Source organism: Euleptes europaea, chromosome 9 (genome assembly GCF_029931775.1).
Source record: "Euleptes europaea isolate rEulEur1 chromosome 9, rEulEur1.hap1, whole genome shotgun sequence".
Lineage (NCBI taxonomy): Eukaryota > Metazoa > Chordata > Lepidosauria > Squamata > Sphaerodactylidae > Euleptes > Euleptes europaea.
This window is the reverse complement of record NC_079320.1, coordinates 8,993,086-9,010,004: the sequence shown is the minus strand read 5'-3', so window position 1 is coordinate 9,010,004 and position 16,919 is coordinate 8,993,086. Positions and strand designations below refer to the sequence as shown.

At 44.6% G+C, this 16,919-nt stretch overlaps 1 protein-coding gene and 1 non-coding gene across 2 annotated transcripts in view; both read left to right on the top strand.

Annotated features, from left to right (window-relative positions):
* SLC4A4 (solute carrier family 4 member 4) overlaps window positions 1–16,919 on the top strand; it is a 210,406-nt gene that overhangs the window by 140,054 nt on the left and 53,433 nt on the right. Inside the window, exons 8-10 of the mRNA XM_056855929.1 lie at window positions 5,819–5,976; window positions 13,196–13,283; window positions 15,925–16,079. Of these exons, the coding sequence (XP_056711907.1) occupies window positions 5,819–5,976; window positions 13,196–13,283; window positions 15,925–16,079 (401 nt within the window). The remainder of the gene's footprint in view (window positions 1–5,818; window positions 5,977–13,195; window positions 13,284–15,924; window positions 16,080–16,919) is intronic.
* On the top strand, window positions 13,615–13,686 carry TRNAA-AGC (transfer RNA alanine (anticodon AGC)). Its single transcript has one exon. It is a non-coding gene; the product is annotated as a tRNA-Ala (tRNA).

The following is a 16,919-nucleotide window of genomic DNA, read 5'->3' as shown; positions in this document are numbered from 1 at the left end:
TTAAAGCTAGCAGAATCTGGATGGAAGAATCGTTTTGCAATGCTCACTTTGACAGGTTGCTGGAATATCATTGTAATTGGAGAGGGGCCTTATGTCAGTGGAAGACCACGTGCTTTGAAGACACAAGGCCCCAAGTTCCTGTTAAAACATCTCTGGTAGCCAATGTTGGGAAAGATGGTTCTCCATCTGAGACCCTGGAGAGCCAGTCATATTAGACAGTACCGGGCTGGTTAGACCAGTGATCTGATTCTGTAGAATTCAATTTCGTATGTCCAGATTAGCAAGTGGGTTTTAGTTTTGGCCGAGTTGGATGGGTTTTCCCCTTACTTCCACCAGGAACGTAATGCACGGCTTAGCATCCTAATAACTCCAGGATGATCGGGGATGGTAGGAGGCATAAACATTACCTTAGACCAGGGGTGTCAAACAATAAGGCCCAGGGGCCGGATTCGGCCCCTTGAGAGCTCTTATCCGGCCTGTGAGGCAGCCACTCTTGATCTGGGCTGGCGAGGCCTGGCCCATCATGACCAAGTGACATTTATGTCATATCCGGCTCTCTTAGCTGGTTGGGGCAGGGCTTCGCCTTTTGCATCTGTTACAGCGGCTCCTGGCTCTTTCATTAACGCTAGATTTGGAATCCAACATTCGAGCTGTAATCTCAGAAAAGAGCCATTGAAAGTACTAGCACAGCCAAATAAAGAACCGAGGGAAAGAACGATTAAATTCTCAGGTGCCAAACTACGTTTTTTCCTTAATTGCAGTCGGGCAGGAGGAATCAGCATAATTTTTTTTTAAACCATATCTCTATGCAAAGTTTTCCGGATTCCTTGGCACCTGCATCTCATTCGAAGGAATCTGTGCAACCAGAGATTTTTTTCTGGCCCTTCTCCTACAGTGACCCTTTCAGAGAGCCACTGTTGGCTTGCTGCCACAGCAAGGGAGAGCTCGGGGTAGCCTTGCTAGGGGTGTTAACAATTTCTGCCACTCCGGCCTCTCTCCTGGGCCTGGTTGCGTAATCCCACTATGCCGTAATGCGGCCGCCGCTCTGCTGTGATTGGGAGATGCGCAGCTAGTAGCCGTGACTTAAAAGCTTAGCATCTCATTTGTTAGCAGTGTCATGACCTCAGGCGCCCTCCCTGAGTTTTGCCTGGTGGCTTCCCTCCAGCGCTCGTGCTGACACACAAGCTATCGAGGGACAGGAAGACCCAGAGACAGCCTTGCTCTGGATTTTTCATAAACTAATAAAAGAGGTATTTCTTTAAATATCTTATCCCTCTGCATCCTGCAAGCTTGAATCCCGCAACAATGAAAGTGGAGAAATCTAAAGTCTTATTCGATGTGCTAGAGCCTCTGCTTGGCATGCAGAAGGTCCCAGGTTCAATCCCCGGCATCTCCAGTTAAAGGGACTAGGCAAGTAGGTGATGTGAAAGACCTCTGCCCGAGATCCTGGAGAGCCGCTGCCTGTCTGAGAAGACAATACTGACTTTGATGAACCAAGGGTCTGATTCAGTATAGGACAGTTTCATGTGGCTATTCATGGCAACTGGTCAAAATGAACACTAGTCATGATGCATACCTATTATCTGTTTTGAATCTCTCACCCTCCAGCTTTAGCAGATGACCCCGTGTTCTAGTATTATGAGAGAGGGAGAAAAGCTTCTCCCTGTCCACTCTCTCCATAACATGCATAATTTTATAGACCTCTTATCATGTCTCCCCTTAACTGCCTTCTTTCCAAGCTAAACAGCCCTAAGCATCTTAACCGCTCCCCATAGGGCAGTTACTCTAGTCCCCTAATCATTTTGGTTGCTCTTTTCTGCACCTTCCCAAGCTCTGTAATATCCTTTTTTAGGTGTGGTGACCAGAACTGTACACAGTATTCCAAGTGTGGTCTCACCATAGATTTTTTACAAGGGGAGTATGATAGCAGCAGTTTTATTCTCTATTCCTTGCCTAATTAAGGCCAGCATGGCCATAATTTGATCATACCGGTTTTAATCCTTTGGCTTCCACATCGTTCCTTGTCTTTCATTATATCTATTTTTCAAATGACATAACCCTACCTTTCTTCAGGCCCTGACCTGGATGACCCAGGCTAGCCTGATTTCCTCAGATCTTGGAAGCTAAGCAGGGTTGGTCCTGGTTAGTACTTGGATGGGAGACCACCGAGGAATTCCAGGGTTGCTACGCAGAAGCAGGCAATGGCAAACTACCTCTGAACATCTCTTGCCTTGACCTGGATGGCTCAGGCTAGCCCTATCTCGTCAGATCTCGGAAGCTAAGCAGGGTCAGCCCTGATCGGTAGTTGGATGGGAGACCACAGAGGAAGTCCAGGGTTGCTACACAGAAGCAGGCAATGGCAAACCACCTCTGAACATCTTTTGCCTTGAAAATCCTATGGTAGTCACTGTAAATTGGTTGAGACTTGACGACACTTTCCACACAAACCTTTCTTCAAGGCAGCGGTCCACCCAAGTACTGACTAGCTTCAGTTTTTATACACCCGGGAACTTTTGGTGCACTTTTGAGCAAGGAGTACGTTTCAGAAATTTCCAATAAGAAGTGCATACCAAGCCAGCTCTTCTTGACTCTACACAGGATTTCTGGGTCAGCTACAATAGTGCGAGCTTCCGAGCTTCACAGATCTCTTCTTCACATCAGTGCCTTTGTGGCCAACTAGGAGAATATTGATAAGCTTTGAAGGGGAAATGGAAGGGACTGCAGAGAGGTTGGATAGGAAGGTAAGGAGCTCTGTTCTGATAATGCTTATAAGATATTGGCAAAGCATCTTAAGAGGACTTGTCAGAGGAGCTAACAGTGAGGCCGGACGTGATGAAGGCAGGCGTACTGAGAGTGGGGAGTTAATCTGCCAGCGATGAGTGTGTAGATTTTAACTGGAGCTTCTTCATTGGCAAAGGTCACATGGGGACAGTGGGGAGAGGGGAGATCTCCTGTTATTACAACGGATCTCCAGCCGACAGAGATCAGTTCACCTGGAGAAAATGGACCCTTTGGCCATTGGGCTCTATGGTGCTGAAGTCCCTCCCCTCCCCAAACCCCGCACTCCTCAGGCTCTGCCCCAAAAACTTCCTGCCGGTGGCGAAGAGGGACCTGGCAACCCTCCAAAGCAGTCAGTTTTTCCTGGGACACTGATCTCAGTAGTCTGAAGGCTGGTTGTAATTCCAGATGTTCAGGCCCCACTTAGGGAGAAAGGTGATGTGCTCTCGTTGGAGGCGGGAAGAACATCTTACGGGATACTTGCCGTCCACAACATTTGCTCAGATTCATTGTGCTTCCCTCTGAAGCTGTGGGTTCATAATTTATCCTACAGGGATAAACTGCGTTTTTAACAGTGGCTGGAACACCAAGGACAGGATGAATAATTACAGCTGGATTATCCTTCCATCTGTGCGTTTTTAAAAAAATATATAATAAGTTGTGGAAACTTTTTTTCCCCCTTCAGCCATCTGAAATCAATTTATCACGTCAGGTTAAAGTTAAAATTTCCACCCACACTCTGAAGGAACGGTGCGGCTGCATCTCATTTCATGAACGTCTGTCTCCTTCCCCTTTATGTCGACTCTCAACTGAATCAGGTGCTGGTTACAAATGCTGCAAATGTCCACGATTCTCCAGCAGCGCATTCGTTTACAGTTGTGTGATCCCATTGGAACGAGTAGGCCGAGATACAGCTGTCACCACATCTTCAGTTTTGGTGGCTTTTCACACGAGATATAAATCCAATCCCAGATGCATTGTACATATAGCAACCATGTGTTGGCATTAGCATGAGGGATGCTGTGCAACAGTATTGGTTTTGTGACATGCTCTCTTATCCTCTAGAGCAAAGCTGCTTAAATTGTGGGTTGCGACCCCATATGGGGTTGTGTAACTGAATGTGGGGGTCGCGAAAAATTTGGCAACAGTAAAAAGTTTTGTTTTACCTATTTTATATATGGGGTCACATAAAAATTTCCCGGGCAAAAAGGGGTCGCGAGTGGAAAAAGTTGCTGTAGAGCAGGGGTATTGAAATCAGTTGACACGAGGACTGGATATGACATAAATGTCACTTGTTCGGGCCAGGCCATGTCTCACCAGACCAGATCGAGAGTGGGGGAGGGGGAGACTCGCCCGGCTGGCTTGTGGGCCAGATAAGAGTTCTCAAGGGGCCAGATCTGACCCGCAGGCCTTATGGTTGACACCTCTGCTCTAGAGACTGTCCCCTTGGTAGGGTAGCCAACTCTGGGTCAGGAAATGCCTGGAGATTTGGAGGTGGAAAATAAAGGGGGAAACAACAACAAAGGGGAAAAAACTTAATCCTAAAAACAACAGAATTAAGTACCCAAAGGTCAAGAAAAAATCAACATTCAATGCCAAAAGTAATGCAATATAAAGGTTATGTCAATACAAAATATGCATATATTTATTACAGGCTAAAATCAATAATGTCTATGGCCCTGCAATAGTCTATCAAACCAACATGCTCTTGTACACATACAACACTATCTCATTGACAATGAGATTTTGACAATTTTATTTATGGCTGAAATACAGCATCTCCTCTTTTAAGAGGGAAACACACACGGGGATTAGTTTCCCTTTTGTATGGAAGCCTAAAAGGGATGAGAAAGTTTTGCAATTATATGTGTTAATTGTTATCCTCCAAACACAACGTACCTGCAGCCTTTACAGAAAGTTATGTGTATTTGTGGCCTGGAATTATGTTAGTTTTGACCACTGAAGAAGGCCATGCGGTCAAAATGCGTTTGGTTTGGTCTAATTTTGTGATTTTATGTCTATTTGTGTTGTATGTGTACATGCGCATGTTGGTTTGGCGAGCTATTGCAGGGCCTTATATATGTTATTGATTTTAGGCTGAAATAAATATATTCATATGTTGTATTGACATAATCTTTATGTTGTATAACCTTTGACCTTGGATGTTGATTTGGAGGTGGACCCTGGGAGGGTGGGGTTTGGGGAGGGGAGATACTTCAGTGGGGAGTAATGCCATAGAGTCTACCCTCCAGAACGGCCCTTTACCCCCAGCAAGCTGGGTACTCATTTCACCGACCTCGGAAGGATGGAAGGCGAAGTCAACCTTGAGCCAGCTACCTGAAACTGACTTCTGTCGGGATCGAACTCAGGTTGTGAGCAGAGGTTTTGACTGCAGTACTGCCGCTCACCACTCTGCGCCACGGGGCTCTTACCGCAGATGATATGAAAGACCTATAATTGAGTCTCTGGAGAGCCACTGCCTGTCTGAGTAGACAGTACTGACGTTGATGGACTGATGGTCTGATTCAGTACATGGCAGCTCCTTGTGTGTTTGTGTGTGGTTTCGCTTCTTTTGAGACGGTCAGCTTTTGAGATGGGACCAACTATCTGCTCTTAAGGCAGTCTCACAAGAATGGAAGAGGAATGGGAACGATGGTGGGATGGTGTAGGGAAGGAGTACCGAGTGGACCACTTTTCCCAGAGGCTCAGATTCCAATTGGGCCCCCCTTTTGGGAAGAAAGTCAGGTTTATAAGCATTATGAAGAAAGAAATGCAATTCTCAAAGGTTAATCTGTTGCTTCTTTATTGGGCCAATTTTCTGTTGATTGCAAAAAGCATTAAGCAGGGGGTTGGACTAGAAGGCCTGCATGGCCCCTTCCAACTCTATGATTCTATGATTCTGTGCTTCTATAAAATGTGCACGTTTTTTGTACTGGTCAGCCCAATGAAAGCTATCTTACCTATCTTGTGTCACGTAACCAGAAGTCAGACTTTATTTGTGGTAACTGGCCTAACTGGATGTCCTTCTTTTTTTGTGCAGCTGAAGAATAAGTTCATGAAGAAGTTACCTCGGGATGCCGAGGCCTCCAATGTACTGGTCGGAGAGGTCGACTTCTTGGAAAACCCTTTCATTGCCTTCGTTCGGCTACAACAAGCAGTTATGCTCGGTGCTCTAACAGAAGTTCCTGTCCCGACCCGGTAAGAGAGGACTCGAGTGTATTGCTTTACCAGTCATGTCACACGAAAACAAAGGACAAACTTGGTTCACGCTGTAAATAACCATGCCACTAACAAAATCCTCATGGTTTTCCACAGGAAGTTCTGTGGTGTAGTGGTTAAGAGCAGTGGTTTGGAGCGGTGGAGTCTGATCTGGAAAACCGGCTTGATTCCCCACTCCCCCTCATGAGCGGCGGACACTAATCTGGTGAACTGGGTTGGTTTCCCCACTGCTCCACATGAAACGATCTGGGTGACCTTGGGCTAGTCACAGCTCTCTTAGAGCTCTCTCATCCCCACCTACCTCACAGGGTGTCTGTTGAGGGGAGGGGAAGGGAAGGTGATTGTAAGCCAGTTTTAAGTTGGCATATAAAAACCAACTCCTCCTCCTCCTCCTTTGAGGGACCAAAGGTCTGATTCAGTATAAGGCAGCTTCATGTGTTCATGTGTTCCTTCTAGCAGATACACTGGAGCCTGATAGTTTTTCTGGTTTGTACAGATAATGTGGTGTTCAATATAACATTAATATGCATAACCACACATTTGATGTGACGGTAATAGGCTTACCCATCTGGTCAGTATAAAAATAAAACCTCTGTAATTTAATTTCAGGCACCAGACTAATTTTTCATGTCAGGCATGCATTATAAACATACATATTTTTTTGGGTGGGGGGGAAGGGAAGGTGTTTGTATTTTCCTGCTGACTACATGTCTGTGTTCAAACTTTGGGTTTGGAATCAATTAGGGAATTGGAGAGACTGAAGAACTGGAGAGAGAATTTGCTGTCTTCAGAGTTTGAAATTTTGCATTCAAATCTTTCACGAGAGGGAGTGGGACAGTGTTGAAAGAGGACTTGGGGGTAGGAGCTGACGAGGGTCATTGGGGAAAAAGGGGTTATTGACAGAAAGGGAAAAACTGAAAAGAAGAAGAAGAGTTGGTTTTTATATGCCGACTTTCTCTACCACTTAAGGGAGAATCAAACCGGCTTACAATCACCTTCCCTTCCCCTCCGCACACAGATACCCTGTAAGGTAGGTGGGGCTGAGAGAGGGTGACTAGCCCAAGGTCACCCAGCTGGCTTCATGCGGAGAAGTAGGGAAAGCAACCCGGTTCACCAGATTAGAGTCCACCACTCATGTGGAGGAGCGAGGAATCAAACCCGGTTCTTCAGATTAGAGTCCCCCACTCCAAACCACCACTCTGAAGCACTACACCACATTGGCTCTTAGTCTTGAAAGGCCCCCGAGTCTCCTTTTTGTTTTTTGCTCTGCAAGCTGACTAGTACGGCTACTCCACTTGAATTTGTAGAGGAGTCTGAGGCATTGGTTGTAGGGTTGCCAGATCCCTCCTGGAAACCAGTGGAGAGTAGTGGGGGGGACTTATTGGCAGCAAGGAGAGGCCTAGGTCGGTGTTGCTGGCGATGCAGAGACGTCACTTCCAGTGTGCACATGAATATAGGGTGGTGGGCGTAACCACAAAATGGGCATCACGGGAGGCACACACTCACACAGGAAGCCCAAATACAGGGGACAAGAAGAGTAATTAGAAAGAATACACTGGAAAAGGGGAGAGAAAGAATAAAACTAGCACTGCGGTGGCAGTAGTTGCTAAAATGTTATTTTAATCTGCCCAGCCAATCAGTTCTCCAGTGGCCACTCAGAAGCGCTGCCGGGCAGGAATTCCACCTGACTACCTCACTTCCTAAAAACACTTGGCAGGCACCAGGAAAAGTGTCAGTGGATATCACGGCACCTACTGGCACCACATTGGAGACTAGGGTTGCCAGGTTCCTCTTCGCCACCAGTGGGAGATTATGGGAGCTGAGCCTGGGGAGGGCGGGGTTTGGGGAGGGGAGGGGCTTCAATGCTATAGAGTCCAATTGCCAAAGTGGCTATTTTCTCCAGGTGAGCTGATCCCTACATGCTGGAGATCAGTTGTAATAGCAGGAGATCCCCAGCTAGAGGCTGGCAACCCTAGCTATGTAGCTGCAGGGAAAATGAGTCAGATCCAGGAACATGGACCCAACTCCTTAAAAAATCCTCACATCTACTTTGGCCCGCCATTACACAGTCTGAGCATGAGAGACATCTGAACAGAACTGTTCTCACACGGAGGCACTCAACAGAATTAATGCCAAGAGCCATCCTTTGGACTTAAAACCCTAACATCAGAACAAACTAGGGTTGCCAGGTCTCTCTTCACTACCAGTGGGAGGTTTTGGGGGCGGAGCCTGAGGAGGGCAGGGTTTGGGGCGGGGAGGGGCTTCAATGCCATAGAGTCCAATAGCCAAAGCAGCCATTTTCTCTGGGTGAACTGATCTCTATCGGCTGGAGAGCAGTTGTAATAGCGGGAGATCTCCAGCAAGTACCTGGAGGTTGGCAACCCTGTTGAGGACCCCTGGGATAAACCTTCCATTTAACTGGAGCACCCATTGAATCTGTTTGTGATAGTAACCGGTTTTTTAAAAAACTTGGGGAAAAACACCGATTTTTGCAACTTGTCAAGAGATCCTGGCTTCTTAACCTGAAATGACTGTTCGGTCTCCACACACACAAAAAAAGTCACTCTTAATAGCAGACCAGAGAGAGTCTGGGTTGTGGGGAGGAGGCCATAGCCTCCTCAAACCATTCCAGGGCCATTTTTCTCACCGCAGGAGAAATATTCTTATCCAGCAGTTGCCTGGTGCTCTCTGAAACTGAGCCGTCGGTGCTAATCAGGGTAGGGAAACTCATTAAGGCAGCATTGGCGGGTGGTGATGAGCCATTTCCAGCAGCTGCATCCTGTGAAATCCAATCAAGGAAGTCCCAGAAGGGCCGACACTGATTTTGCTGAAGCTTCTCAGCAGACATCTGTTTGTTTGGGCCTCCGTCGCCGCAGGTTCGGTTACACATTTTAATTTGCTTTTAAAAAACATTGGATTCTAACAGCTTCCCCTTCTCTCCTTCGTTAGGCTCTTTCCTTTTTAGAGGCTTTAATTTTTAACATGTCTGGTTGCCAACCTCCAGGTGGTAGTAGCATTCAGATCGCAGCCACTATGGCTAAAGATCCTTGTATGACTTATATATGTATATAACTACATCAGGCTCCAAATTACTTTCAACCACATATATTCAAGGATATATTCCATAACATATAATTACATATAGAATTGTGATAACATTAATCCTAACATCTAACTAATCTAAAACACCATATACAGTAATCACAATGTGTCAGTTTCACCATCCAATAGAGGAATCCAACTATTCTAGTAAGAGTATCTTATATAGAAATTCTCAGCATACAAAGTTATTGAAACATAGGTGAAGAAACTCCAGGTGGTAGCTAGAGATCTTCCTAGGGTTGCCAGCTCCAGGTTGGGAAATACCTGGAGATTTAGGGGCAGAGCCTGAGAAGGGCTGGGTTTGGGAGTGGAGGGACTTCAATGCCATAGAGTCCAATGGCCAAAGCGTCCACTTTCTCCAGGTGAACTGATCTCTATCAGTCGTAATAGCGGAAGATCTCCAGCTACTACCTGGAGGTTAAGCAAAAAAGGGGGTTGATATAACAAGCACACAAGCCACAAATGATAAGAATTAGCAGCATCTATATAAATTTAAATTATATTATGTAAGCAACATACAAAATCACAAGCCATGCATCAAGAAGCATATTACAACATATGCTTAAATAATAAGGTACAAATGTTTCCACAAAACAATTTTGAACCAATGTACAATGTAAGGTAGGAGTCCCAAGATGTACAATAAATTTAAGCCAGAAAGTATCAGCAAACAGTAGCGTGTCCCAAAAGAAAAAAGCGCTATGCGGGGCATGCTCATTGAGAACTATGAAGCTGAATCAAACACCATTCTTGCGTCTTAAAGTAGTGTGTCCCAAAAGAAAGAGCGCTGTGCGGGGCATGCGCACTGAGAACTTTGAAGCTAATCAGTCGCTGTTCCTACATTTCAAAAGAAACTTGTAGATAAAGCGAAATACATTCTGCTTGATGGTAATAAAGTGGAAAACAAATTGTAAATACCGTCCTTAGAACAGACCCGAAGGTTGAAAAGTGTAGAAGGCAGTACTTTGCTCAAAGTAGGATCGGTAATCTCCAGCCATATGCACGGCAGCCGTATGCACGGCATATATGACAAGTACCGGCAATGCTTGTTTTGGTTATTTCCTTCTTCAGAACATTAATTGACATTCATAATCCATCTGAAACAGATAATACATAGCATATACCAATGGTGATATATCTAAGGAAATATAATTCAAAATGAGCCCTTTTAAAAGCACAAAAAAAATTGAAACCTTACCAGACCGCAGCATTTGCAGTTCTCGGAAAGAGACTCATATGTCATCTGTAAAAGCCTCATTGCTAGCATTCTAAATTAAAGGAAGACTGCTTCCTAGATCAGGTGGTAGTAATTAAATGTGTGATCCTAAATTAAAAGTATATAGGGGATATTTCTGAGAGAACAACTAGGGTATAGGACAATTAGATGAAACTTGTAAGATTTAAGGAAGAATTCAGACCATAAGGTTGTTCTGTTTTAAAAAGATGTATGAAGCGAGCCTCTTGCTGACTGAGTACTCTATTTGCATCTGTAATAGAGAAACTGTTCTTTCGTAATTGCCAGATGGCAAAAAATTGAAGATCTGTGTCTTTGTGACCATGGTTAATAAAATGTTGGACCATGGGGGCGTCCAAAACCTTATTGTGTATCCTAGAGGGGTGTTCACCGATCCTATATTTCAAGGACCTGAGGGTTTTACCAACATATAAAAATTTACAAGAACACCTGACAATATAGATAAGTCTTTTGGATTCACAATTTGTGAAGGTACGCAAGGTAAAACGGAAACCAGTGCGGTCACACACAAACTCTTTGACTGGTAATGCCATGGGGCAATTAACACATCTACCACAGCGATGGAATCCAAGTGGGAGCATAGTATTATTATGAGAAGTACTGATATCTGTTCTAGTTAGTATGTCTCCCAAAGACCTGGTTTTTTTTCATACCAATAATTGGTTGTTGTTCACAGCCTGGTATAGATTGCACAATGTGCCAATTGTTGTGAATAATTCGTTTAATGTCGGGAGCCAATGCTGTATACTGCAAAGAGAAGGTTAGAGCTTTACTCTTCTTCTGAGTTTTAATGGACAGTAGTTGTTTTCGGTCTGTTCTTTCACTTTTTGTGATTGCTGATATAATTACCTGCTCAGGATAGCTCTTTTCCCTGAAATTATTACAAAGTGATAATTGGCAACCCTAGTTGGCAACCCTAGATCTTCCGCTATTATAACTGATCTCCAGGTGACAGAGATCTGTTCCTCTGGAGAAATTGGACTCTATGGCATTAAAGCCCCTCCCCAAACCCTGCCCTCCTCAGGCTCCACCCCCAAAATCTCCAGGTATTTCCCATCCCGGAGCTGGCAACCCTACTGGTCTGCCTTCCTGCCCCGAATTGGCTTTGCAGAGACTTAGTTGCTGTAGAATTGCAAAATCACTGTTTTGGCAAAAGCAGTAAAACACACACACACTATAGTTTATGAGACTGCTATAGAGTTGATGCAAGAGATGAAATCAAGATTAATTTAGACTGTCTTAGTCCAGCTGTAGCAACAAGGCCTACAGTAGTTCAAGTCATAAGAATATAAGTCCTTCGGGTACATTTGTTCAATAATCTTTACAAACGCCATGCGACCCAAACCTATACTAAACATTGGCTTGTTCTAACAGTAGTTCAAGTAGCTGCAGAAATGACTACTAAATGCAGTTAACCCTGGGGGTTCTATTCCTTGGCTCCATCATCAACCAAAGGGGAGACTGCTGCCAAGAAATCAGAAGGAGGTTGAGTCTGGGAAGGGCAGCCATGAAGGAGCTAGAAAAGATTCTGAAGTGTAAAGATGTGTCACTGGCCACCAAGATCAAGTTGATTCATGCCATCGTATTCCCTATTATTATGTTTGGGTGTGAAAGCTGGACAGTGAAGAAAGCTGATAGGAAGAAAGTAGATTCCTTTGAAATGTGGTGTTGGAGGAGAGGGTTACAGAATCAGTGGGTTCTAGATCAAATCAATCTCTGTCCCTAGAAGCTAAAATGACTAAACTGAGGCTATCGTACTTTGGTCACATTGTGAGAAGACAAGAGTCACTGGAAAATACAATCACGCTAGGAAAAGTTGAAGGCAGCAGGAAAAGAGGAAGACCCAACCAGAGATGTACTGACTCTATAAAGGAAGCCACGGCCCTCAGTTTGTAAGACCAGAGCAAGGCTGTTAAAGAGGACATTGATTCATAGGGTCGCCATGAATCAGAAGCGACTTGAAGGCACAACACACAAAACCCCAGGAGTGGGGATAGTGCTCCAGAAGAGCGGGGTTGATGGGAAAGGTGTATGCAGTTGCTTAACTCGATTGAGCTGATGGGGGGGGGGGCTATAAGCATTGTGGAGTCCAAGTGCATTATGTAGATTTCAATGGCTGAATCCATTAACCACATGCTTAATGCTCTTGGTCCCTCTGAAGTTGATGGGATGGCTTAGCCACGCTGTATCAGGCCCATCAGGGCTTCGCTGGCCCTCTGTGGGGATATTGAACTGCTTGGTATTTTCCAAAAAATTACTGTGCATAATTTTGTTCTTATGAACCCAGTCAGTGGGTGCTTGTATCTTTCTGGAGTTAATGATATAAGAAGCTCTCTTTCCTTTTTTTGTTTTTTGTTTTAGTTCCAGCGATGCAAATGTGATGACTCTTCGCGCTTCCAGCTATCTAACTTTTAAATTGAGCGGAAGCAAATTAATTTGAGCCGCCAACTTGGAAGGCCAAAATGGATACTAGTCATGATGCATGCCTATTCTCTCCAGGATCAGAGGAGCATGCGTATTGTTAGGTGCTGTGGAACACAGACAGGATGGTGCTGCTGCAGTTGTCTTGTTTGTGGGCTTCCTGGAGGCACCTGGTTGGCCACTGTGTGAACAGACTGGTGCGCTTGATGGGCCTGGGTCTGATCCAGCAGGGCTTTTCTTATGCTCTTATGGAGGATGTGGCTATCCATGGCTACTAGTTGAAATGGATACTAGTCATGATGCATACCTATTATCTCCAGGATCAGGGCTTTTCTTATGTTCTGAAGTCTTCTCCCCCTTTAATATCCTGAGTCACAACTATGTTTGTTTGTTTTTCTCTTTTCTCCCCTTGGCAATCAGGTTTCTCTTCATTTTGCTGGGTCCCAAAGGTAAAGCTAAATCGTACCACGAGATTGGCCGCTCCATTGCCACTTTGATGTCTGATGAGGTATGTGCCTTGCCTTCATGAGGAATTCTATCCAGTCGTGCCATTACATATTTTCTCTACAAAACTACAAAATCTTTTTTTCCTCCCCCCCTTATTTTTTCTCTTTTTAATTTTATTTAAAGGGGATACAGAAAGAAAAAGACGGGAAGGGGGAAAAATACATGATCTTCTGAGCTTCCACATAGAATTGAATTTAAAAAATAAAAAGAGGAAGTTTCCAAATTTTGTATCATTCAAAACTTTACTCTATCTCAACATTCTTTAAACTGAAAAAAAGCTTATTTCATCCAGTAAGCCTCCACATCAACTAAACTTGTCAGAATCTTGGGGAGGGGCCGTGGCTCAGTGGTAGAGCATCTGCTTAGCATGCAGAAGGTCCCAGGTTCAATCCCTGGCGTCTCCAGTTAAAGGGACCAGGCAAGTAGGTGATGTGAAAGACCCCTGCCTGAGACCCTGGAGAGCCGCTGCCGGTCTGAGTAGACAATACTGAATATTGTCGAAGGCTTTCACGGTCAGAGTTCATTGGTTCTTGTAGGTTATCCAGGCTGTGTAACCGTGGTCTTGGAATTTTCTTTCCTGACGTTTCGCCAGCAACTGTGGCAGGCATCTTCAGAGTAGTAACACTGAAGGACAGTGTCTCTCAGTGTCAAGTGTGTAGGAAGATATAGTCAGAAAGGGGTTGGGTTTGAGCTGAGTCATTGTCCTGCAAAAGTAAAAACAGTCTCCCATAGGAAAGGTATTCTTGCCATTTATTAAAGGAGTCACTGATAGGATGGAGAAACTTTTGAAAAAACATAACCTACAAACAGTGTTGAAACCCACCAAGAAAATACAACAAATGTTACGATCAGCAAAAGACAAAAGAGACCCCCTCACCTCTGCAGGAGTATATCGTATACCTTGCAGCTGTGGAGAAGTTTACATCGGGACCTCAAAACGCAGCATACAAACAAGGATAAATGAACATGAAAGATACTGCAGACTTGGCCAACCTGAGAAATCAGCAGTGGCTGAACATGGACTGACACAAACAGGACACAGGGTCTTATTCCAAGACACTGAAAGACTGGACAATTCTACCAACTATTTTGTCAGATTGCACAGAGAAGCCATTGAAATTCATAAACATCAGCACAACTTTAACAGAAAAGAAGAGAGTTTAAGAATGAATAAGGCTTGGCTTCCTGTCCTAAAAAACCTCCAGACTAACAAAGACTATAGTCAGCAATAGCCATGGAGATTAGCTTTGGACTTCACACATTAACAGATCACTTCAGGATACAATGGTTCCATATTAACATACCACACCGTCATTAGCACATTATCTTGATACTTACAGGACAATGATTAGCACATTACTTTTGCAGGACAATGACTCAGCTCAAACCCAACCCCTTTCTGACTATATCTTCCTACACACTTGACACTGAGAGACACTGTCCTTCAGTGTTACTACTCTGAAGATGCCTGCCACAGTTGCTGGCGAAACGTCAGGAAAGAAAATTCCAAGACCACGGTTACACAGCCCGGATAACCTACAAGAACCAGACAATACTGACTTTGATGGACCAGGAGTCTGAGTCAGTATAAGGCAGCTTCGTGTGTTCATGTGTGTTCAGTCTAATACCATATCTTCTATTGCATATCTTAAACGTATAAGTGTATCTTGTATTTCTCTGTACTTTTCCTTCTATATTACATTCAACCTTATTAAATAGTCTATTTGCCATCTAAATAATACTCCTAGAAAGGTTGCAAAACTACAAAATCTTAACAGTGCATCCAGGAAAGCTTCACTACTTAGGAATTTGGCAAGTCTCCTGAAGAAGGGTTTTGAAGATGGTTGTACATGTTATATTGCTAGGGTTGTCATTTTCCAGGCAGGTCCTGGAGATCTCCTGGAATGACAGCTAATCCCCAGATGACAGAGATCAGTTCCCCTGAAAAAAATGGCAGCTTTGGCTATGGCATTAGTGCTTTACTGAGGTCCCTCTCCTCCTCAAACTCTGCCCTCCCCAATGCTCCGCCCTCAAATCTCCAGGAATTTCCCAACCCAGAGTTGGCAACATATATATTACAGCATGCTTACCTTCCGAGTTCTGACAAGATCTGGCTAGCCTGTGTTACCCAGGTCAGACAATCTTAGATTTACGCTTTAAAAAGTTATAGTTTGTGAAGCAAAGCTGTGGATTCTGAGGTCAATGCAATGAATTTGGTTCTGGCTGCACAGTGGAGTAGGCTTCCTTGGGAGGTAGTGAGCTCTCCTTCCCTGGGAGGTTTTTAAGCAGAGGCTAGATGACCATCTGTCAGCAATGCTGATTCTGTGTCCTCAGGCAGATCATGAGAGGGAGGGCATCTTGGCCATCTTCTGGGCGTGGAGTGGGGGTCACTGGGGGTGTGGGGGGGAGGTAGTTTTGAATTTCCTGCATTGTGACCCTTGTGGTCCCTTCTAACTCTATGATTCTGTGATTCTGTGATGTTCCAGCTTCATGTGCTGGTCATATCACCCAGATAATATGAGAAGCTGTGATGTAAGAATCAAGGGGGATGGGGGGACTTTGTAAAAGAAAGGCTATCTCTTGGTTTCCGGGCATGGATTTGCTGAATGGGTGTCTCTCTCCTTTGTTTCTCCCCTTTCCAGGTGTTCCACGACATTGCCTACAAAGCCAAAGACCGGCAGGACCTGATCGCTGGCATCGATGAGTTCCTGGACGAAGTCATTGTGCTTCCCCCTGGGGAGTGGGACCCCGCCATCAGGATAGAGCCCCCCAAGTCCCTCCCATCCTCTGACAAAAGGTAACAGAGTCCAAAGCTGGATTCTGTAAAGTGTTGGCATTGATCTGGACTGGCGAGGTATGGCCTGGCCCAACCAAGTGAGATTTATTTAATATCAATCCATCAATATTTATTTTGATACAGAATCAGCTCCATATATAAGTAATAAGCAATGAAATTAAAGTTGCATTCAGAATATGAATTCTTAATTTCTTACCTTCTATTATTTTTATTGGTTAACAGCTATACAGTCAAGGAATGCTTTCCATTTTTCATAGAACTTAGAGGTTGATCTGCCATGCACTGAAGACGTTAATTTAGCCATAGTTGCATATTCTGCTACTTTGTTTGTATTATGTTGCTAGTCTTTACTACCCATGTAATAGGCATTTTTGTATTATGTTGCAAGTCTTTACTACCCATGTAATAGGCATTTTTGTATTATGTTGCTAGTCTTTACTACCCATGTAATAGGCATTGTGTCTAATTGCATGGGGAGAGCCCCGTGGTGCAGCGTGGTAAGCTGCAGTCCTGCAGTCCAAAGCTCTGCCCACGACCTGAGTTCGATCCCGACAGAAGTCGGTTTCAGATAGCCGGCTCAAGGTTGACTAGGCTTTCCATCCTTCCCAGGTCGGTAAAATGAGTACCCAGCTTGCTGGGGGTAAAGTGTAGACGACTGGGGAAGGCAATGGCAAACCACCCCATAAACATAGTCTGCCTAGTAAAGTTGGGATGAGACATCACCCCATGGGTCAGTAATGTCCCGGTGCTTGCACAGGGGACTACCTTTACCTTTTACCAGAGAGCCAGCGTGGTGTAGTGGTTAAGAGGGGTGGTTTGGAGTGGTGGACTCTGGTCTGG